Here is a 23,014-nt window from a genome sequence, read left to right as displayed (position 1 = left end):
CCCCCCCCCTCTTATAGCCCCCTATAGCTAAACAAGCTTTGCTAAAACAAGCACGGCTTCAAACCATATTACTGTGCTACAGTTATAAAGAGAATATTACTGGCCTTCTCGTTTTAGCACCTTTTTCCTTACACTTTTCATTCTCAGCTGCTTGGCAGATAAATTAATGGTTCAAAATATTATAAACCAGCAGCATTTGCTTTTGTCAGATCTCAATGTTAATTAACTGCCATCGTACTTGTTTCGCGATTATTTCGGTCGATTCTTGCTTTTGCACATATCTCCATCTCCGTTTCCCTTCCTGTGAACGTTGTTTTCCCTCTGTGGCGTCGCTCAGTCTGCTGCACCTGTTTGTGCCTCAGTGACAGCAGGGTTGTGGAGCACAAATGAACTAATTTCCTGGATACAGAGAACACTGCAATCAAGTAGAGGGGAAATGCAGTGAGCGGCAGATGGAAGAAGCTAATCATTGTTATGAAATAGAGATGACCTCTAACTATCTGCTGGCTGTTAATATACCGTGGCTACACACGTTTGCCAACAGCTATGGTAGCCCCCTTTCTCTTCTTTGTCCCTCTTTGCTTTTCTTTGCTGCGTTGTTGATGAACGGCTTTAGGCAGCTTCTTTCTTTTTTTTTTTTTTCAAATGTTGAAACATTAAAGATTGGAGTTGTCAAACAAAGCCTTGTGTCACATAGAGAACAGCAGCTGCCTGCAGTGGGTAATCAGTGGAGCCTTCTACAAATTAACAGCATTCAGCTCTGAAGCACGGTGCACTGCAGGTTTTTAGATGTGGGCTTTTGAAAATTAGATTCCAGTGACTGAAAAATTGAATCATTTACAATTAAGTTTTTCTACACGTTATCTACATTTTACCTCCTTTGCCCAAGGTGGTCAACCAGGTCATTCTGGTGTTGTAAACCGATGTGGTGGGTGTGCTTACTCCGGCGTAAGAATTTGCATTTGAGTTTCATTAATTTTATGCTCCTCTGTCTGCTGCGTGTGTTCTAATAGATTCAGAATTTAATTTTTTGGATGCTCTCTTAAACACGTTGTCCTAGAGCTTAAAACGCGAGACGTAAGACTGTGAACATGCGCACACACAGGCAGAAACGTTTAGCACAAACACGCACGTGAATGCTCTAAACAAACTGAAGCTAAACAAGATATTTATCCATTTATCAAAGTAGTAATTTACACCAATAGAAGATCAATCTAGTGTCTTAATTTTAGATTGTAACAATATCAAACTGTTGGATTGATTAAGTGACAAAAAAATTTGCTAAATAATGAATTCGCCTCTTTTTAAAAGGTAAAGCAATGTTTGGCTGCCGCTGCACAATTAAAAAGACAAAACAAATAAAAAAGCACCAAGGTAGAGGTTGCTGCTTTTGAGGCTCTACACACCAAAGCCACTAGAATCTTCCAGCACATTCATCTAATGTATGCAAATGATCTTGCTGTGCTTAATGAAGGCACCATTAATCACTTTAACGATGGTCTTTTTTAACCAGGGTAATCATGCGCAGGCATACACGCGCACGTTGTCAAACAAATACACAAGTGTATGCGCCTACCTAGGCGCTTGATCGCTCACACACAGACACACACACAGGGACGTGGCTCACTGCTAGAAACACACTGATGGCGAATGTGCAAAATGCCCAAAACGAACCATTTTACTAGAAATGAAGCTATTTGTGATGAGGACCCGACTGTCACTCAGTTAATAATAAAAATGTGTTGAATTATTATTTTTTTTTACGCTGTTTGTAAATTTTAATGCAATGTGCAATTAGTCATCTGCTCATCATGCTCCACCCTGCGACCGACTGGTTATTTCTTTAAAATTCCATCTAATAAGATGCTGATAACAGTCAAAAAATGTTTACATGTCAATCCCATTCACATAATAAACTGAAGTAATTAGTTTAGTTGGTTTCAGGAAAAAATTCATGGTCTGGCAGCTTTATGCAAAGAGCTGATAACACTGTTGTGAGTCTGAACGGGCAGTGGGAAACACATGCTTTGTGCTGTGTATAATAACTAAGCACTGGACAGATGTCTTTGAACTGGCGTAAGAATTCAAAGCAAAAAGGCAAAGTGGAAAAACAGTTTTGAAGCTCAGCTCCTTGCGGACGCATTTCAATGCTTATCCTCGCCGTGTATTTGCATACACTTGACGGAAACCCCTGGATACAGTCAGCAGCATGACAGTGGGTTATGATGGCTTCCGGGAGGCTCTGGGGTGTGGATCTGAGCCAGTTTGAAGGGGAGCCGAACCAATGAAGAGCCCACAGCAGATTAGACACCCACAGCTTCATGTCGCTTTAATGCGGCGAGTCAGGGATTTTCTTACAGCTCTTTTGCCTAAACGCTCAGGGTTTTCTCATGCCCCTTTTTCTCTCTCGTTCCCGTTCCCCTGAAGTAATCGTTTCTATGTAAATTGCAGAGTAATGTTGACTCCAGCGCAAAATATCCCGACTATTTACAGTCTCTCTGCCTCCGCTTGCTAACGTGGCTTTCTCAGACGTTAACTGAAATCTAACTGATTTGACCGGTCTTCTAAAATCACACACGGGCTCCTCAGGGTGTTCAAATGCATTCGTTGAATGTCGAGGTTGTCGTAAAGAGTCTGGAATTTTAACAGCTGCGCTTGTGGCCCTCTTTTTAATTTACTACACATCAATTAATTCATCGTCAGGCAGTAAGCAGATAAATGAATATTTTAGATTCCTAACAACATTGACAAAATTCAACAAACAGGAAATATATTACACTCACAAATGCACACATACGCACATGCACGCACACACAAACACCTCAAATTCCCTTGATAACAGTCTGACTGGCAGAGGCTAAAGACAGAGTAGGCGTCCATAATTGAACAAACATAACAATGTAAATATTTACTAATACTATCCATTGGGGATACAGGCAGAATTCCACAATTGATTTGCTCTCTTTCTGCCCTTTTGTTCTTTTCCTCAACACACACACACACACAATTATCACACACACTTACTACTACCACTACCATCGCTTCTCCCTGATTCACTTCTTGTTCTTATGCCATCGTTCATTAAAAGGATGGAGATAAATATTGGTCTGTCTATCCTCTTACCAGGGGTGACCTGTAGCCCATCTGGGCTGGCGATGACAGGAGATCCCTGGGAAATAGCGGCGAGTGCGTCTCAGGGACGGAGCCCACGCCACTGGCTGCTAGTCCCGAGAGCTGCCCGTACCTCGCCATCATCTTGAGATGCTGCTCACAGAACACACACACTCATACAGAGACACGGGAGGAGAAGGGAGGACAGAGACAGAAACAGGGGGGGGGGGGATAAAAAAGAGAGAGAGAGAATAGGTGTGAGAGAAAGGGAAGGAGAGCAGATAACAGCAGGTAGGAAGGACGATGGTAAAGGACAGAAGAGGGAGTGTGGGGGGTGGGGGACATGAAGAAAGAGGGAGGCAGAGGGGCATTACAGAACCCTTTGCTTTCACACAAATGCACGTGTGAGCATACGCACAGCCATACGCACTCGCGCTAACAGACATACCGTAGGCGCACATGAAGGCACACAAGCAATTTTAGCCCCAGGTGGACAATTTCTCAAGCAAGCCTATGTTTGATGGGTTTAAAGGCTACCTTAGTTTTGTTACAATAGGAGGATATAAAGTCTAGACACTGGCTCGCCATTTATTATTACAAGGCGGGATGAGTGAGGGTGAGAAGCGTTGCGGTCCCCTTTTCTGCACCAAGCATCGTGCTGGGAAATATAATAAACAGCTGCTGTTATCAATCATCCCCTCTGTCTTCTAGCTACGAGCATACAGAAGTGTAAAGACTCGCGCACGCACACTGACATACGATAACACACATGACAGAATGGTTGGCAGCAGACACACACAGGTGAGGTGCGGAGGGAATAAGCAAATCCAAATGTCTTTACCTCATTGCTCAACAAAGCAGCGTTGAGTGTTCGGCTTATTTCGAACATGTTCAGATTCGGTGCTTTTTTTTTTCGTTCTGTCCTTTTATTTTCAGATTTTCTTCAGTTTTTTTGTTCTTGTTGTTGTTGTTGTTTTTGCTCCCACCTCCTCTTTTTTTTTCTACAGTTGGGAGTCAGTCCCAGGAACACAAAAAAAGAAAGAAAGAAAAAAATCAAATCAATTTAAAAAGAGGGGGATAAAAAAAATCCTCTTTAATTTTCTGATTCTGGAGTTGTGATATTTCAGTCCTCTAGTTTTTGTCTCTTTCTCCCCTGTCTGCTGATGCACTTCTGCTCGTTGTGGCTGTAGTGGTGCCGTTTGTGCCCAGGGTCTCCGCACACGTCTAAGCAGTCAATATGCTGTCTTTTAAAATCTCCCCAGAGTCAGCACATTAAAACAAGCAGTCAGGCAGTCGGTGGGTCGGTGGGTCGGGCTGGCGGGCTGGCTGGCTCCCTTATCTGTCCCCCGCACACTGGCTCACACAATACGCTCCGATCCTCACACTGCTCACTAACAGATTAGCCTGTCCCAAAACATTGCACTTAGTTTAAACTCCCCTCCCTTTTTTCTCTCTCTCTCTCTTTCTCGCTCTCTCTGTGTATCGCTCCCTCTGGCTCTCTCCTATGCTCTCGCTCTATCTCTCTCACTCCATCTCTCTCTCATCCCCCATTGCTCATGCACTGAGGCAGCTACAGTTCTCCGTGCTACCACAAGGTGGGAAGACTGTTCTAGCAGCAGCGACACCATCGCCGCCACATCCCTTCCTCTCCGTGCCACTCCTATCTTTCCTTTCATATTATCCTCTTCTCTCCTCTTTTTGGGTGTGTCTATAACACACAGATGCAGATTGTAAAGGAACATTTATACTTAGACTGGCTCTCGCTTCCTCGTCAGATCGAACATTCAACCGGGATTAACTAATATTCTAGGAAGTGCGAAAACTCATATTGTTTGGGTCTAATTATGATGTAGATTACATTTGAAAAAGGGCTATCAAGGCTTTCCGGAAAGAAGGAAGCATTTAGTGCTTTCTTTCATGTGGCTAAAAAATAAAGTAATGGAATGTAGTCAAATCTGCACCTTCTGGGGAGGAACCACAAGGGAGTGGAAATTAAGGGTACCTCTTATTAATATCTACCAGAGATGGAAAAAGTGAGGGTTGAGCAGATGCAAGCCTCAAGGTCAGGCAGTTGTCCTTTTCCTCAGCAGGGTGTGGCACAGAGATGACGAAGCAGCTAGTCACAGACATGGCAGGAGATCCGAACTATGGAAGAGAAAAGCAAAATAAATAAATATTAAGGGGATGTGAGCCAAGAATATGAGTCACTAGATCCTTGAACTCAGTCAACAATACATAAAAAAATACCACACCTGCATCTGATGTGGGAAACATGCAATTTGTGCTTATTTCTGAGAAACTAACAGAAAAAAAAGTAGCTTATGAGGGTGACGGTTTTAAAGTAAATGGGCTCGTCGTCGTCTGCGCTAATCAAATCTTAGCTTCATCAGTGTGGCACAGCATTTATTCCCAGTGCTTTAAATGTGCTTTTTGCTGTCTTGGATCAGAGCAGGGAGAGCGGCCAGTTAATAGCAGCCTATTGACACTGAACCATCTGTTTAGGTGGATGCTGTCCAGCACAGTGGAGAGAGGGAGGAACAGACAGAGAAAGTGTCAGATAAAGGGAGAGGAGTGGGTGATGATGAATGGATGATAGAAGGGGTAATGGTAAGGTGTAAAGCAGTGTGTTAGCAAATTGCTACTTTTAACCGATGTTTATGTCAACAGGGGAGGGAAATATATGTAGAGAGACTCACACTCACATCAAGGATGCGGCACGTAATATTGTTTACATGTTTTAAATTAGCACATTTTCCTTTTCTTTAAAAGAAAATTGCTCGCTGTAGCAAGTTAAGTGATGGTGTCATTAACAGCATTACTATGTTATGGCACTGTTGCGCCGTCTTGGCTCCAATTCCACTTATTTTATTTATTTTTTCCTTAGAAAAGGACTGCTAGCCGCATCCCTGTTCCGTAAAGCCGCGGTCTCTGGGGACGGCTGGTCCGGCACAGCCCTGGGGGGAGCTGTCAGTTGAATCATTCAGAGTGAGAGCTGATTCCTCAGTCAGCTGCCTCTCAAGCCTTCCTCTCTGACCCAGCCTCACTCCCCTGAGCCCCCTGATTGCTGTCACCATAGTGATTCTCTATGTACTGCCGGATGGTCTCTACTTCCCTACTAAGCCCTCCGCACCCGGCCTCACACAACTGCCCATCTCCAACTCTGAGCCTCTTGTGCCCTGTGTTTTTTATTTTTGCATGACTTGTTTCTTCATCGATGATGGACTATATGCGTGGATGTCCTCAGCTGGCTGGAGTAAAAAGGATTTCCCTGTAGTTGCTGGAATACAAATGTAGAAAAACACAGATTTCCTCCTCTTGAATACACATATGCCGGGATAAAAAAAAACCTCACAGAAATTCTTTGTGTCAGTGTTTTTTTTGTGGCACAAAGCTACAAATGCTGACTCATTTGATCAGTTTGCGATTCAGAAGAAAGACTATCTTTCTGAAAGAATGAAAAAATATATTTTTTGTATATTTTTTCCACTGATTTAAATGATGAGGTGTGTAATCCAGTCACTACCAAGCCACACTAACCATGACAGGACTGTTTACATGTGAAGCACGATCGTATGTTCAGAGGGGTCAAATATATTTTTTTATAGGCGTGTGAAAATACACTGTCATGAGAGATAATTAAAATGTGAGAGTCAACATGTGTGGAATGTACCTCTCTTTTGTGTTATTCTGGTTTCGGTGATCCACTGAGCAGACACCAGTAAGTAGAAGTAAAGCACACATGCAACTTGGGGAGAAAGAAAGATTTCAACTTCTTCAGGCATTTTTTAAGAGGACACACTATTGTTGAATGTAAAGCTTTAAAAGAAGAGGAAAGCCATAAAAAGATTTCATGCACCTTTTCATTCTCCTGTAATATCGCTAATGTGCATAGGCATTTAAATGATAAAACAAGTTTTATGTCCTGTCCTAACTTTCACTGCAGGATACCATTATTTCACAGGTACTGTTATAATGTCAGGTAAGTTTTTGGAATAAAATTTTGTCTTTCACAAACTGATGTGAGTTTCAGCCATGAGATGTAGTTACACCGAGTATCCATAGCCAGGATCTTATGGAACATCCGAACACTCCCATGCAGCCTCTCTATTTGATAAGAGCTGAGAAACAAGGGAACATGTAGCGTGTCTAATTCATTCTTCTCATGCTCCATAATTTAATTTCAATCTCTCTCTTGAAAATGAATGATTGTACCACCGTACAGCTCTTTAATTGGCATAGTGTTAAAGGAATGACATGGCATGGCGGACAGCTATTCAATTTTCAATTTTAACAAAATATTACACAGGAGCCCAGTATTCTCTTCCTGTCATCTGAGAAATAATCAGTCCGACCTATCTACTCAGTGGCCTGTTGATGCTCGACATCAAATACAGATCACACATGCACATGGGAAAAAAACCCCCATTGCCCTCTCTCTTGTCTTATTCATTTAGTCCTGTTACACACAGCTTATAACCTGAAAATTTGCAGCAGCCTGTATGCTCTTGCTCCAGGAGTTGTGCCGCTGCTCATTTGATGTACTTAATCAGGTGCAGCCTTTGTAATGGGAAAGGAATAGGGCCAGGCTTGATTGGCCTTGATGACATCTCTGCTCCAATTGTCTAGAAAATCTCCAGCTTTAATCAATCTGCAGGATAATTCAGAATCTCTGGCTGCTGCTTGCATTGATTGGCTTTTTCTCTGAAAATACCTTCAAAATGAGGTTTATTTCAGGTATGACTGCAATAAAACTGAGGAGGGTGCAGTATACAGATTACTATTTAATTTGCAATGGGAGTCTTGTCTAGTTTACTGATTCCTGTAGAATGTAAATGTCGCCAGTGCACATTGTTGGTGTACTTGTATGGCTTGTGCATGGGCCAACACCACAGGGCTTTGCAGTGGGTGATAAAAACTGCCAAATTCTAACCATCTATTGGCATCCAGCTAGGAAGCATCAGTGAACAGCTTAACGGACACTTTAGAAAGAATACTCACTACAGCCATAGCCTGTACATCATCCTGAAAAGCAGGACAAACTTATCCAGTGCCATGAATCCAACATAGAACTAGGTTTTTAAAAAATATTTATTTAGTTATTCTTTTGAATATATATTTGTGTGTGTGTGTGTGTGTGTGTGTGTGTGTGTGTGTGTGTTAGAAGAAGAATTACAAGATATCAAATCTTGAACCATAAAGGTTTTCCACCATTTTATTTAATCACTCTTAGCCTTGATGTTAATTCAGTATAGTTTGAAATGCATGTGTAATAAGAAGGAAGGCTTACTCCCGAAGTTTTCCAGGGACTTCGACCTTCTGGGTGACACCAGTTGTGTCTTATTTACACTCCTCTGGCTCCTCTTAAACTTTAGAGTTCAGTTTAAGATATTAGTGACCACTTTCAGAGCTCCTCATGGTCAGATGCCTCCCTAGATTAGTAAACTACTTCATCCAAACTTCATATAGTAGATCAGCTGATTGATACTTGTTGGCTATACCTAGATCCAGGTGCTGGAGATTGTGCTTTTCATGGTGTGCTTCCAAGTTCCAATGGATTTAAGATCGGTCGACCCTGCTGATAACTTTAAAAAGAAGCTTTGGACCCACCTGTGCATGTTTGGTTTTATCCATGTATTTTAGTTTATATTGTAAAACACTTTGCGTATACAGTCCTTCTCAAGAACAAAAGTCACAAACTTCACTTCCTTTCTTACTAACTTGAAATTCTGTGAGTGACCTTTTCAGAGTTGCAGTTTTTTGTTTGTCCTGAACCAACCATGCTTTGATAAATCACAGCTTACTTTCAATATTTAATGATTTTTGTAACCACTAAACAAACATAATCAAACACCGGGTTTATTACTTACTCATTGCCCGGGAGAACCGATTTCTTGGGTGTCTTCTGTGCAGCGGCTCCCTGATGAAGGTTGCAGCGCCTCTCCCGCTTCCTTTTGCTCCGTTGCCGTGGTAACTCCCAGAGAGCGTCGGCTGCTTTGTAGCAGATGGAGAGGAAGATGGAGGAGAACACTGTTAGCGATGTCGACGCTGGTGTGTAAATATGAGCTTTAACACGGCAACCCGTTCATCGCTATACAAACAGAGGGAAGCGCGTGATAGCCCGTTATCTCACAATAATATGCGCGCGTGACTGGCTCGCTACGTCTCTTTTTATGGACGCTAACGTTAAGCGTGTTAACCTCCTAGCTAGCAGGTGCACAAATGTAAACACAGTCCTGTCACCAGCAAGCGTGAGCTAGCTGTGCTGCTGTTGACTTTATTCAACCATATTATGAGCTACATGTGCGTTTAGATAATTGCTGCCATGACAAGTTAACCGCTGCATAGCCGAGCAGACTGTTTGTTAAATTGTGTTAGCTAGCTTTGTTACTCAGACTGCAGTGAGCTGGTGTGGAGCTAATTAGCTTTCCGTTGTATCTGAAGTTTTCTCTTGGTGATTAAAACCGGTGTTTGTCTGTTATCCTTCTAAATGAAAGCTACCGTAAATGAGCAGTTCTTAACAAGTGGTACACGCCACTGTAATGGGGGGAGGATTAAACAAACAAAACGCACATTTAAACCAATAATAATATTTGTTGTGGCAGGGGTTTTATCATGTTTATCATAGTTCACTTACGCTTTTTATTTTATTTTATTTTATTAATTACCATCTTTGGACTCCACAGTTGTGAAAAAAAAGTCTTTGCCACCTTCCTGATTATTGTTGTTTGCATATTTGTACAAAACGCAGCTTTATTGATTGTTTTAATTTTAAAGATCTAAACTAAATATACTACTATTTTATTAACGAGCAACGGCGTAAAAAATGGAAATGAGTTACGGTATTAACTTATTAAAAGTCCAGTTGTACTTCACTTGTTCAAGGAAAAGTAACCATGTGTTGAAATTGTCTGTTGAAATGAACAGCCTAATTACCACTTAGTGCTAATTACTAATACCAATAAAATATATAAAATCAACACTTCTTATACTGTTGATGTTGTGGCGCTTCACATGTAACAACAACATTATGTGAATTAGTTATCCCTATCCTTATATCTTGTATTTTTTTATAGACTTGGTGTGTGTGTCTCCTTTTTCATTCTAACAAAAGTCAACATGACAACAACATATAAAAAAAGGAACCATTTCTTTTTTCTATTGGAGTAAATACCTGTCCTTACTTTAATAACAACAACTGTATTATATTATATGAAATTTTCATATACACCTGGGAACTAAGGGTTTACACACAGTGGTCGGAGACTCCTTTGAGTAAAGTTAAACTCTACATTTTGCACTTGTTCTTTAGGCCGTGAAGCTGGGGGAGAGGATGCCTTGGTGGGCAACGTAAACAAGCTGATGGTGAGCCCACCAGGATACTCAGGAATTCCACGAAAAGGACATCTGGTTTTTGATGCATGCTTTGAAAGTGGTGAGTAACTGCAAAACACAATATTTAACCTTTAGACATAATTACAGGGTGCACACTTGGATGGAAAAGCAAGACTTTCTCATGCTGGCTGACACTTTTTTTAAGCAGATTTGTTTAACAGAAAAGTCAGATAATTGATAATTGTTAGATCAGATGCTGTACTGACAGCTACCCACATCCTGCAAGCACAGTGACCAAATCACAACAATCCCTTCTTCTCCATGCAACCCAGGTTCCCAGTGAAGGGTGGGTATATATGCTGACATTTGAAAAAAATCTATTGTTAGATAATATCGTACTGTCATAAGACCTGTGTTGAAGCCGAATATTATTGGTTGTCACTGCTGCCCTAGCACACTGACTGTAGTTACCCAAAAGCAATCAGTGGGTCAGCTTTAGCTAGATGCTGTTTATACATTTGTACAATTCTTTTGTTATGTGATCTTAATATTTGTAGTTTAAAACAATTTTAAATCTGACATGCCTCTGTCCATTGTTAGCTAGCATCTTGTATATTTGCCCTCGCTTTGTATTTCCATAGCTGAATCTAAATTTTTTAAACAATAATAAAAAAACTCGATAGACAAAGAGGCAACCTATGACATCAGTTATTTATGTTCCTGGGCTGGAGCGTGGTTGTGGTCAGAACACAGTATTTGCTACCTTTTTAATTGAGCTTGCAAGTTTTAACAAAAAAGTTTGTGTTTGTTACATCACCTAGATTGTCTGCAATGTGGCTTTGCTCCCTTAGTGTCTCCATGTGTGTGTCAGCGAGAGCATAAACTAAACCTGCGATCTCTACATCATCCCGTCTGTTATCTTCCATTTCGTTTGTCTGAAATTGTTTTCTAAAACTTTTTATCCATACACAGGGTCCTCACAGTTCAGAAATTTTTTTTGTTGTTGTTGTGAAAGTGGATGAGATGCTGGTACTATTGATCCCTGAAATCTTTTCACAGTAAACTGGGCAACAACCCTGTTGCACTCTGTTTTTTCCCCCTGCCTTGTTTTTCCTTATCTAGCAGTTGAGAATCAATTTGATTTGCGTGTTTGACTGCAATCTCCTGATGAAGCTGTGATTTCTGCTTGCCCTAGCACTAATTTGGAAGACTTAAAGAAGTTCCAAGATGCAATAATAACTACAGACTCGTGTTGTTAACAGTAGTAAGTGTTACCTTAATTTTATGGGAGACAGTCACATTTTTAGTTTTTACCGAGGCTGCATTAAAGCAGCATATTCAGCACAGCAGTCTCTTTGTTTAAGCAGTCAAACACACCACAGAGCTTTAGACACAAAAGATGCTCCACTTTTAATTTTTTTTTTCAGAAGTTGCTGGCGTTTCCCTTTTTATACACAACTACTATGTATGCACATTATATTGCATTTAGCTACATTTTTATTTCATTTTCTAAACTGAACCCACATATTTGAACAATCTGGTCATTGCTGACAGAGGCATGACCAGAGAGCACAGAATGTAAAAACAGATCTCTGGACACCATCCGCACCATTAATAGGGACAAGTCCTCATTCTTACACTTTTATATAAAAGTTTCTGGGATTTTAAAATATTTACTAGGCAAAAATAGTAGTTAGCCCAGGAATTTTAAAATAGAGGCCGTTGTGCTGTTACATTCTAGATAACGTGTATAGCTCATGCTTAAATGTGGATATATATGCACGTAGTATGTAGGCTTGTAAAAAATATAGTGCTGTTGTTCAAACATTTACTCATTCTCTATATACACGATAAAATACAAATGTTTTACAATGCACATTTTGCAGAATACCTCATTGGCTCTTGTTCAAATTTAATTATTTGTTCAAACCTCTGCCCACACAGGACCGAACCATTTATATATTGCGTTACATCCACAAGAGGGCAAACCGATACCTGGACAGACATACTTATAAAGGCATATCAACTTAAAGATCTCTCTTAAAAGATTTACATTCCAACACATCACAAAACTAAACTAAACAAATTAATTAGGTTAAGTTGTATTTAATAGGGATTTGACAACCTATTCGAGCTCTGCTGTGAAAAGCGTGGAACAATAATGATCTTTTCCCTAGCATGAAATGGAAAGTAACAAACCACCAGGGAGCTGCAGGAAGCTTTTATCAGTATATTATTTTCTCTGAATCTGAGGTAGTTAACGAACTCTCTGCTATGATTACCGCAGGAATATTGTTTATTATTTTGGGTCTTAATTGACTCATGTTGGGCCAAAACGCCATTAAATTGCGCGTTTTTTAAGATTCTTGTTTTTTAGACACAAGATACAACTGCTTAGTTAGCTAACGTATGCTAATGTACCTGCTGTTATCATTTACTGTGAATTGCAAATATAAAAAGAAGGTAAAAAAGTTGGTATAACAAAAACCCAACAAATCATAAAAATATAATAGACAAATGTTAAATTTAACTCTGTTTACCTTTAGTTGCTTAACTGATATTGGTTCATTGGTTCAAATCATTTTCATTTTCTTCTTGTGTCAACAGCGATGTATCTGAAGTCTGAAGCTGGACTTAGGAGCACGCCATGTAGTTTTTTCTGACATTGACTCACACATGGTACAGCTATGTGGTATTGTGGTGGTACTGTGATAGCAGTCTGTTTGCTTCCCCTCAGCAGTGTCGCATTTGTTGTGGAGGAAATCCAGCTAGGTATTTTGTGTAGGTCAGAAGAAAGATAGCCACTTGTAGTGTTGATTATTTTCCACAATTAATTTTCATAGTTTGATTGAAAAAAAAATCAATTATATAATTGAATTGAGGCTGCTGTACGCATAAAGTAAGATGAAGTTAAATATGCTCCAGATTCCTTTGTTAATGGCCTTGCTTTCTGCTAGTGGAGTGGCATTAAAACGAAAATGAAGAACTGCATGTTTTCAGCACCGACAAGGTCGGCTGGTTAGACCCACAAGCAGGCTAACACTCAAGCACCAAGTAGGCAGAATAAATCAGGGAACCAGCAGGCTCTCTTTGGGACTGAATCGCTGTGTGGAGATTAGGTTCAGATGGTGCTCAGATTTCATATTTCCACAGATAAGCCCATTTTGGTTTCTGCAGACTCAGATGAGCTTTAACTTCTCCCTGTTTACTTTCTGTTGTCTGACTTTGGTGTCAGTGTCAGTGTTGTTCTCCAGCGTTGATTCTCTGATGCACTTTTTCAACAACCTGGAGGTCAGTGGATTACTAACAATTAAGTTGGGTTAGGCTTATTCACAAGAGGAAAGACAATCTTTTATAGACATATAGTGGGATAGATAAACCTTATCAGACTCATATGTGAAGGAAAGTACAAATGTGTAGTAGTAGAGGGTTATATTAGGAGGATTTTTCTGCAATATCAGTGTGGTAATTGCCCTTTTTATAAATTTGCCTTTTTTTTCCCCCAGATGACATGGCCAGAGGAGCTCAGACATTGATTAATGGGTGCTGAGCTCCCTCACAGGGATCAGCTAACATATACATGTCTGTGGCTCCGGATTTATCTCCTGAATGATTTATGGAATTGATATTAATCTCTTTCCAGTAAATGCATTACTAAAGTTAGAATATGGAATAAATTGATATTTGCCAGATATTCTCAAATTAATGCCCTGTTGCTGTTTCATTTAAACACTACTGGTTTTAACAGCATTGCTTTAAAGTTCCACTTCACAGTTTGTAATTTTGCTTTTTACAGAATTCTTTACATGTGCATATTTTTCCACAAGTTGTACTCCATCTCAAATCTATGTATTTGTCTACAATAGCACTTCTTGCTGTTCATATGTTTGTTTTCATCATTTACCATAGTAAAAATAAATGTGCTGCAAACAAAGTACCACTCTCTTTACTGAAGATAATATTACTTCTTAATTCTAAATTCTTAATTAAAATTTAACAAAATAAAAAGGAGAAATTTTGGCATTTTCTTAATTTCTTTTTGTTTGTTTAACTTGTTCTGAGTTTTTCCTGAGGACAAAATTAAACATGAGTTAAGAAATAGAAATAGAAATTTCTATAAATTTATCAGAGGAAGAGTTCTCTTTGCCCCTCTCTTAATCAGATAAATACACTAATTACCCAGAGTTACCCTAAGTTACTTTGTTTTTAATGTATTTTTATTAAGTGGAAACTTGCATTAGGAGAGTTCTTATTTATAATATTTCTGAACATAAGACTGCACAGATTAACTTTAAAAAAACAATCCTTGGATAAAAATGTAAATGTTGTGGTAAAGAAAGTACATGCAGTTAAATTGTGAAAGAGCAAAATTTGTTCCCTCATTCTTTAATTGTATTAAAGATGTTGAACAGCAGCACAAGTGTAGGTTCATCTAACCTGAGAATACCTGCCATATTGTGTTTACAGTAAATGTTGTACCTCTGCTCAAACTTTATAAGACAGGTTGCATAAGTGAAGAATGTAAAATGAGCTTCTGGTTTCATATATTCAGTCTGATATTTGTGATACGAGTGAGGGAGAGGAAATTGGAGACAAATATGTAAGCTCCTGCCACACATGTTCATTTCTCAAGGCAATTGAATGGGCCTTTTATGACAGTCTGTGTCTGTTTTACTTCTCTCAGACTAGATTGAATAGTCAGTATTTCAAGCACATGTTTTCATGTGAAAATGATGCATACCTATAGGAAGGATCTTTGCCCGACTCCTGATGCTATCTGCATCCCATGTGCATTTCCATAAAGCACAGCTTTTATTTTCTCGTCTTCATATAGCATAGAATAAAATCTAATTGGTTTATTAAAACAGACACTGGTTATGTAAGCTGTTTGCCAAAGGTATAAAACCTAATTTACATTTAGATGAGGCTTAATTCACTTTGTTGTCTGTGCTGTGCTGATCAAGTCAGTGATGGCCTACAGATTTACATACAGTGTGTCTCAGTCAACAGGCCCTTTGACACAGAGTCATTATAAACCATTAAATGCCTTTTACTGTACTATGCCTAAAAAATGAGCATGACAGTTCTCTCAGTGTTTGGTACAGTACAACTTGAACACTGTGGCTATTTTCATTCTCACTGGTTTTGTTGAACGTTTTGGATTGTATAATTTGCCCAGTGTTATTAACACCCATGTAAACTTAGAGTTTTACTTACTGAGATCTTTTTTTTAATGTAGTACAGTAGGAAATAGAAGATTTTGCTAATCTGTAAACATTTAAGCTCTGGCCTATTGTTGTGTATTGTGTCAAATGGCAGAGATTCGTGAAAGTGATAAAAGAAGTCTAATTGTTTTTAGAGTGAAATCCAAATGACATTCTTATCTTGTCTTGTCACACGCTCCAACTGTTGACATTTTTAGCCCAAAAATTCTTTTGTGAATGCATCCTCACAATGTCGCTGACTAAAGAGCCATCTGTCTGTACAAAGAACGACACTGACAGCGCAGGCCTATTGTTTTACTGCACCTCTGGACCATGCACCAGATATAATTAAGCACTCATTGATTAGACCGACCGCTCTCTGCTGACAATGGCTTGCATGGTCAAAGAAATTCCCCAGCGGTGACAAGTGTTTAATGGGGTCTATTGATAAAGACAACTCATAGACTTTACAGTCAATTCACTCAATACAATCCAACTTATATTGCAGACTGGAGAACAGATATTGTCGAACTGCTATGTCCATATCGTACTACAACCAAAATAGTCAAGGCTGTCAGATACTGTTTGAAGTCATAGTGTTTCCTGAGCCTGAGTAATTAACCTGATTCGTAAATAATGTAACAGCTTGTTAGACTATGAAAGTAAAAAATTACACACTGACTCATGGTAATAATTTTCTCTATGACTTTATCGGTGTGTCACCTCGTTGCGAAGGGATTTGCTACAATGTTCAGTTTTTTTAAGTTTGCAGGCACAGCTCTCTTAATGTCCCACCAAAGCATTTAAACTGGACTGAGGTCTGAACTGTGACATCACCACCTGGATTATTTTCTTTTTCAGCCATGGTTGTAGATTTGCTGAAGTGCTTGGAATCTTTGGCTGTGTCCAAATTCAGGTGCTGTATCCTTCGAAGGACCTGGCCTACCCGGTCTACGCAGGTCTTGTTGGATGACCTGCTGGTGGCCGAGCTGTTGAACAAATTTCTCTGGTGGCACGACAGTGCTAATAGCTGGTATGAGGTGTTTGTGCCTATATGTGTGGTTGTGCATTATGACCAAATGTCTCCATTTTTGTCTCATCTGTCCAGAGGAAATTGTTCCAGAATCCTTGTGGTTTGTTCAGATGCAACTCTTGTGTTTTTGTTTTTCTTCTTTGTTAGAGAGAAGACTTTTCTTTTGGCAGTCCTTCCATACAAGACATACTTGATCAGTCTTCTTCTTATTGTGCTGTCATGAACCTTAACATGCTAACTGATGCCTGTAGGGTCTGAGATGTAGCTCATGTGTTTTTTTATTGCAGTTTCCCTAAGGATTACATGGTCTGACCTTGGGCTGACTTTGATGGGATGTGTTCTCTTAGGGAGATTGTGTTGCTGTGTTAAGACACACCTGAATGCACCAGACAAAACAAAAATGTCCAAAACTTCTACTTTTACAGAGCTGATCACACTTTCTGATGATCCGTTAAAGTGCATTTGATTAGTTGCGCCTGGGTGCTACTTACCCTCTTAATTCATGTGAAAGCAGTAAGCGTGTCCTTAGTTTTTTACAAACAACAAGTCTTTTTCACATGACTGTGTATTAACTTCCAGTTAGATAAATAATGAATATCTTATCGAACTCTCGTGCACCACTTTGTACAGAGAAGCTACAGATAGATATTCATTACGTTCATATCATCCAGCATTTTTAAAAAAAGAAGTGTTCCTGTGCCTCAGGTCTACTGCATATGTTGCTTATTTAGCTCTAATAGTGACTTTTGAAGACTAAATAGGACATTTAGAACAAAGATTTTTAAAAAATGTTAGAAATATGAGTTTTTAAAACAAGCTTCTGATCATTAAAACCCAATTACAATGCTGATTTCTACTCGTAATAGTTCGTTTATACATATTATATCCCTAATACTTGAATTAAAAGAAAGCAATTCAATGTGCTATTCAAAATTCACTTTTGACTAAAGATATGGCCACCATTGTTAACAGATACTGGCGCGTTTTTACCTCAGGAACTATAAATGCAATGATGGTCAGCAATGTCATTTTACTTGTAAAACAAAGATTTTATATCATCCGGACACAAGCAAGACTTTTTCAATTAAAGGAATAATTTAATGTAAAACCAGTAATGTGATAAAAATGCTTAAATGTCCTTGTGGGTTGGCATATATCGGTAAAACATCCAGACCTCTGAAAAATATTATTTCCGAACATAGATGTGTTATTGGAAATCGTGATCAGAAAAGTCCGGTTTCCCACCACTTTAAGCGTATGAATCACAATGTGTCTTGTCTTAGTTATATTGGCATTGAGCATGTACAGCTTGCAAAAAGAGAAGCGGGCATTAATACTTAACTTTTACAGCGTGAACTTTATTGGATTTTCACTCTAGAGATTTAGCTACAAAAAGTCTTAACGAAGAAATGGACTTTGTCCTTTTTTATGACTCCTTGTATTTCAGTGTTATATTATATGTTCAGTTTTTCAGTGTATTTCTTATGGATTCATGTGTTTTCAGTTGAGGGTCATATTGTATTTACTGCATCTAATAATGCAAGCGCCCCTTTAGACTTGATGACGGGAATACCGGACGGCAGTGTAGTGTCTTATTAAGAGCTTTGATATTGTATTTTGTGTATATATTTCTTAATAATAATGTTTTACTTGACAGACACTATATAAGATGATATAGCAATTTTTTTATTTGTCTGATCAACTGCATTCATTTCAAATGTTAGATATTACTTGTTTTGAACTTCAGCATGTTATGGATTATGTTTTGTTTTTTGTTTATTTATTTATTTATTTTTTTGTGGAGACATATTTTTATGTTTCTGTCGCAAATTTTTTGTCCTATAAAAGATCTGGTTCCTGATTGGATGTTATGACATGTTGTGGTCATGTGACTGTTCACAGGGGATTTAAGATGGTCCTGCCTTGTGTTTCAACGTCTGATAAAGAGCAGGTAGGGATGGGAATTGATAAGAATTTGTGATTCTGATTCATTATCGATTCTTATCAGCTCCATTCTTGCAAATTAACTACATGCTGCGTCGTCAAATGTTTGTGCACATTGGAAGTATTCCCCCTCTTTGGTGTGATCAGTGTCGGGTCATTACTCAAAAAAAGTAAAGTAAAAAGTTATTACATATATTACACAGAACACTTTTCTTAAAAATAATATAGTACGTTACAAGACATTTGTTATACGACTCATATACTTATGTTATACTATGCGTTACTTTCACGTTACTCTGCAAAAACATCTGAAACACACTGTTTCATAATAACCGATTAGCAATATAATTTAGAGTGGTGCAGTGTGCGGATCGTTAATTACCGACACAGATTCTTAATAATAATTATCTTGTTAATTCTACTTAGGTGTAAAACAATATTAGTAGTCGTTAGAATTAGTTTTGACACCATATCAGTTTCAAGGTAAACATGGTAAGCATTAATGTTTACCATGAAACATTGAGCAGAGGTGATGAGTAAGTAATAGTAATAGCAATAATCTTCAACAGTTTTAAGTCTATTACTCTGAGCAATACAAAATGTGCTATTTATATTTTCCAGGAGAGCTCACGCCAAATTAATATTTAGGGTGTTGCTATTCTTCTGGGCACACATTAGGTTAATTTGGCTCATGTGCAGTGATGGATAATAAGTAATTTTCCCTTATTTTCCAATGCAGAGCGGGTTGGATTGATACACTGACATAAAAAAGTCTAGTCTGAGCTGAAATGATATTTTGTTATATTTTTACACATTCATTAGCTGTTAGTCATCAGCAATAAATATTTACTGCCCAGATGATCATTACTGTATAAATTAAGGTTTCCAACCCTGACATTACTGCTTTGATGAAATATCTACAACCTCTTCATGGATTTACTCTAGATTATAAATAACCCATTATTAATAATTGATAAACAAAGACTTTCTCTTATTTGTTTTAAATGAGAAAACAATAGTAAATAAATAAATGTCTGTAAGGAGATCGGTAGTAAGATAACATGGAAAAAACAGTCCCTTTAGTCACTGCTTATGTAGGTTGGCTTATCTCATTTTGCTTCAAGTGTATTTTTCTTTTCTTCCAGCACTCAGCAGTGTGTTTAATTTGTCTGGCCTTATCTTCTCCCAGAAACTGTCATGTCGCAGTTGCAGCGACCCTCTGAAAAATGATTGATTAGAGTCCCGACTAAAGCAAAATTCAGAAGACAGAGATCAAAAAGAGATGGTCGGAAAAAGCATGAGAAATAAGGTACTACAGAAGGAAAGAAAAATATGAACACTTGGGGGTGGGGTGGCTGGGGGTCTGTAGCCAGTCAAGGGGGGAATGCAGTCAAGCTTGTCAGAAGATATTTATATACTCCAGAGTGCCCCATGAATCAGGATAGTTGAGTTTCCATTGATTAAAGAAGAGGGAAACGTTTTTACAATCAAGCCAGATGCTCAGAACGAGTGGTTTGGAGAGGCCTGAGTTTGCTGCAGTATGCAGCTCTCTCCTTCACCTCTTCTGCCTCTCTGATGAAACAATCCGGAGGGAGAAGCAGCCCAGGGGGGAACAAAAATATATAATTTTTGTTAATGCCTTTTTACTTGTAATCAGCATGAGCCTAATTCAGAATTTGTTTGACACTTAACTCCACACACATGAGCTTTGTGCTGTCATATGGCCTTTTAATGGCTAGATTTTTTTTACTTTTCTATAGCTCGCCGACCTTAGAATGCTCTCTCTTATGGGCTTTCCAAAAGAAGATCTATTTGTCTGAGTAGGAGGGAGCACTCCTGACATCTGATGTATTGAGAGGCACTCCCAGTCTCTCTGTCTCTCTTACATGTCCTTGGCAGCGGAGAAGCTTCACTGCTCAAATCACTAAATGGCCTCTCCAGTTTTCCCTTTTAGCAGTTCTCTCTCCTCTCTCTTTCTTTTAAGTCAGGCGCAGAGTATGGAGATAAATTTGAGTTGTCTTGGGACTGTTGGCAAGACCATTGCTTTTGATTTATGCTATTTATTGGCCATTTGTATCCCTAAGAAATTACTCTTTATTGTTACTTCTTGTTTTATTGTCATATTCTGAGATTTTCTTCAGCTATATATAATACCTTTTATTTCTCTTTTTGAAAAACGTCATGCAATATGAATTGGGGTTGGGTTACATTGGCTTGACCCTGTGTTAAGTGTCCACGATGTATCAAATAATGCACTTTCTTCATTTGGTACACCTGTTCAGCTGCTTGTTAATTCAAATGACTAATCGGACAGTCATGTTGCAGCAAGCTGATACGTTTAGACATGTAGACATGGTCAAGATGACCTGCTGAAGTTCAAACCAATTTCTTCCTCATCAGAATGAGGAAGAATTTAAAATGACTTTGAATGTATTTCTTTATATTTCAGAAACGACTGTGATTTTCCCACACAACCATTTCTAGGGTTTATAGAGAATTTTCAGAAAAAGAGAAAATATCCACTGAAAAGCAGTTCTCTTTGTGAAAATGCCTTGTTGTTGCCAGAGGTCAGATGAGAATGGCCAGACTGCTTCAGGCTGATGGGAAGGCAAAGGTAACTCAAATAACCACTCGTTACAACCAAGAGATGAAGAAGAGCATCTCTGTATGCGCAACATGCCAAAGTTTGAAGCAGATAGGCTACAACATCAGAAGACTGCAAGAGGTGCCACTCCTGCCAGCTAAGAACAGGAAAGTGGGGCTGCAGTTCATAGAGGTGCACCACAAATGGACAGTACAAGGTTGGAAAAACATTGCTCAATCTGATGAGTATCGATTTCTGCTGCCAAATTTGGATAGTAGAGTCCAGAATTTGGCGTACACTACATGAACATGGATCTGTCCTCCCTTATATGATACCAGCTGCTGGTGTGTAATAGTGTGCACTCTCTTTGCATATTTTAGGCCCCTTAGTTATAACTGAGCATTGTTTGAATGACCACAGTATATCCATCCATTCTTTTGATGACTGCCCCTTGCAGGATAATGTGCTGTGTCACAAAGCTCAGATCATCTCAAACCGATTTCATATACATGGCGATGAGTTCACAATATTTAAATGGCCTTCACACCCACTGGATCTTCATCCAGTAGAGCACCTTTGGGATGTACTGGAGCGCAATAAGATATTTGCATCATGGGTGTGCAGGTGAACAATCTGCAGCAACTTGTGTGATGCTATCAGGCCAGAACCATGTTGAGTCTATGCCACAAAGAACTTAGACAGTTATAAAAGCAAAGGTCGAACTCGGTACTGGCCCAGCGTATCTAATAAAGTAGCCGGTCTTTATAGTTCAGTCTGAATGATTCACTTGTAAAGATAACCCCATATATAACCTGTATGATCATTCTCTGTAGTACCTCCCAGCTTTATCTTGTTGTTTTCGTTTTGTCATCTGTATTTGGCTCCTTCAGGTTATTCTCATGGCTCTCTGTTGTTTTTAGAGTTAGCAGGCAGCTATTTTAATCAGAAACAGTGCCAAAATCCCACTGTAAGCACCTAACAGCAGACAAAGTAAGGTTCTAGTTTGAGTAGAGGCAACAGTAGATTTAAACAGATGGACACACACACAGATAACTCCACTATAATGCAGCTGTGACTGGCTGTCTTTTATATATGGTAACAACAACTCCTTGCATATTAATTTAAAGGTGATAACATGCCAGTGTTCTGCTGTATTTTATTTTTTCTAAGCAGAACAAATGCTAATAATCTAAAAATCTGCCTTGAACACATGGCTTCATTGAGGCTTGACAGAGTTTTTGCAATGCAAAGTGGTATCAGTAACACTGAATGAATTGCAGAGTGATAATCCCGTCTGACATTTGGGCCTGTTGCATATGGCCACGTCTAATCACTAAGTGAACACATTGGCTCAGTTTTGCTGCTCAGGAAGTACTACAAACAACCTCAGCGTTTTGTGAGTTAATTGTTGATGGCTCTGATTTGAGCAGCACATAGGAGAGCCCACCCCTTGCACATCTATTCAAAATGTCACCAAATGCTAGCAGCAGTAGGACACTTGTAAAAGTTTGAGTCACAAAAGGATTTGATTATCAACTGTATTCACGGTGTGGCTGTGAGATTTGAAAAGTCTGAAGGGAAGAATATTCAGACATTTGATATTATATAAAGTTTTTTCTTTTTAACATTAAAAATTGCATCGTTGTTACTTCATCTGCATTGAAGGAAGTGGTGTGACCCAAACAGGTTTCACTTTGTGGTTGTTTTTAAAATCCAGCTCTAGGCTATTTTGTGTTATAAACATATTTGGAACATCACTATTCATTGGCTCAGGGCCTGCCTCTAGCGTCGTGATACAAGTGTGTC

The 23,014-nt window shown here is 39.0% G+C and overlaps 2 protein-coding genes across 7 annotated transcripts in view; one reads left to right on the top strand and one right to left on the bottom strand.

The window, feature by feature from the left end:
- Positions 1 to 4,721, bottom strand: part of elavl4 (ELAV like neuron-specific RNA binding protein 4) — a 74,484-nt gene extending 69,763 nt beyond the window's left edge. For 2 of the 6 annotated variants that reach the window (XM_042220076.1, XM_042220078.1), the window contains exons 1-2: positions 3,953 to 4,720; positions 3,124 to 3,264 (exon numbers count right to left, since the gene is read on the bottom strand). In XM_042220076.1, the coding sequence (XP_042076010.1) occupies positions 3,124 to 3,264; positions 3,953 to 4,000 (189 nt within the window). In that variant the 5' untranslated portion in view covers positions 4,001 to 4,720. Of the gene's footprint in view, positions 1 to 3,123; positions 3,265 to 3,952 lie in introns of all 6 variants that reach the window. The other 4 variants (XM_042220077.1, XM_005920757.3, XM_042220079.1 and 1 more) reach the window with 4 other exon arrangements.
- Positions 4,722 to 9,044: 4,323 nt separating this feature from the next.
- The window catches only part of agbl4 (AGBL carboxypeptidase 4), a 335,409-nt gene continuing 321,439 nt past the window's right edge, over positions 9,045 to 23,014 (top strand). Inside the window, exons 1-2 of the mRNA XM_005920756.3 lie at positions 9,045 to 9,159; positions 10,421 to 10,543. Of these exons, the coding sequence (XP_005920818.1) occupies positions 9,114 to 9,159; positions 10,421 to 10,543 (169 nt within the window). The 5' untranslated portion in view covers positions 9,045 to 9,113. The remainder of the gene's footprint in view (positions 9,160 to 10,420; positions 10,544 to 23,014) is intronic.

Source organism: Haplochromis burtoni, unplaced genomic scaffold, assembly GCF_018398535.1.
Source record: "Haplochromis burtoni strain Fernald_Lab_line unplaced genomic scaffold, NCSU_Asbu1 Contig_42, whole genome shotgun sequence".
In the NCBI taxonomy this organism is placed as follows: Eukaryota; Metazoa; Chordata; class Actinopteri; order Cichliformes; family Cichlidae; genus Haplochromis; species Haplochromis burtoni.
The sequence above is the reverse complement of the archived record's forward strand: the minus strand, read 5'-3'. Positions and strand labels throughout refer to the sequence as shown.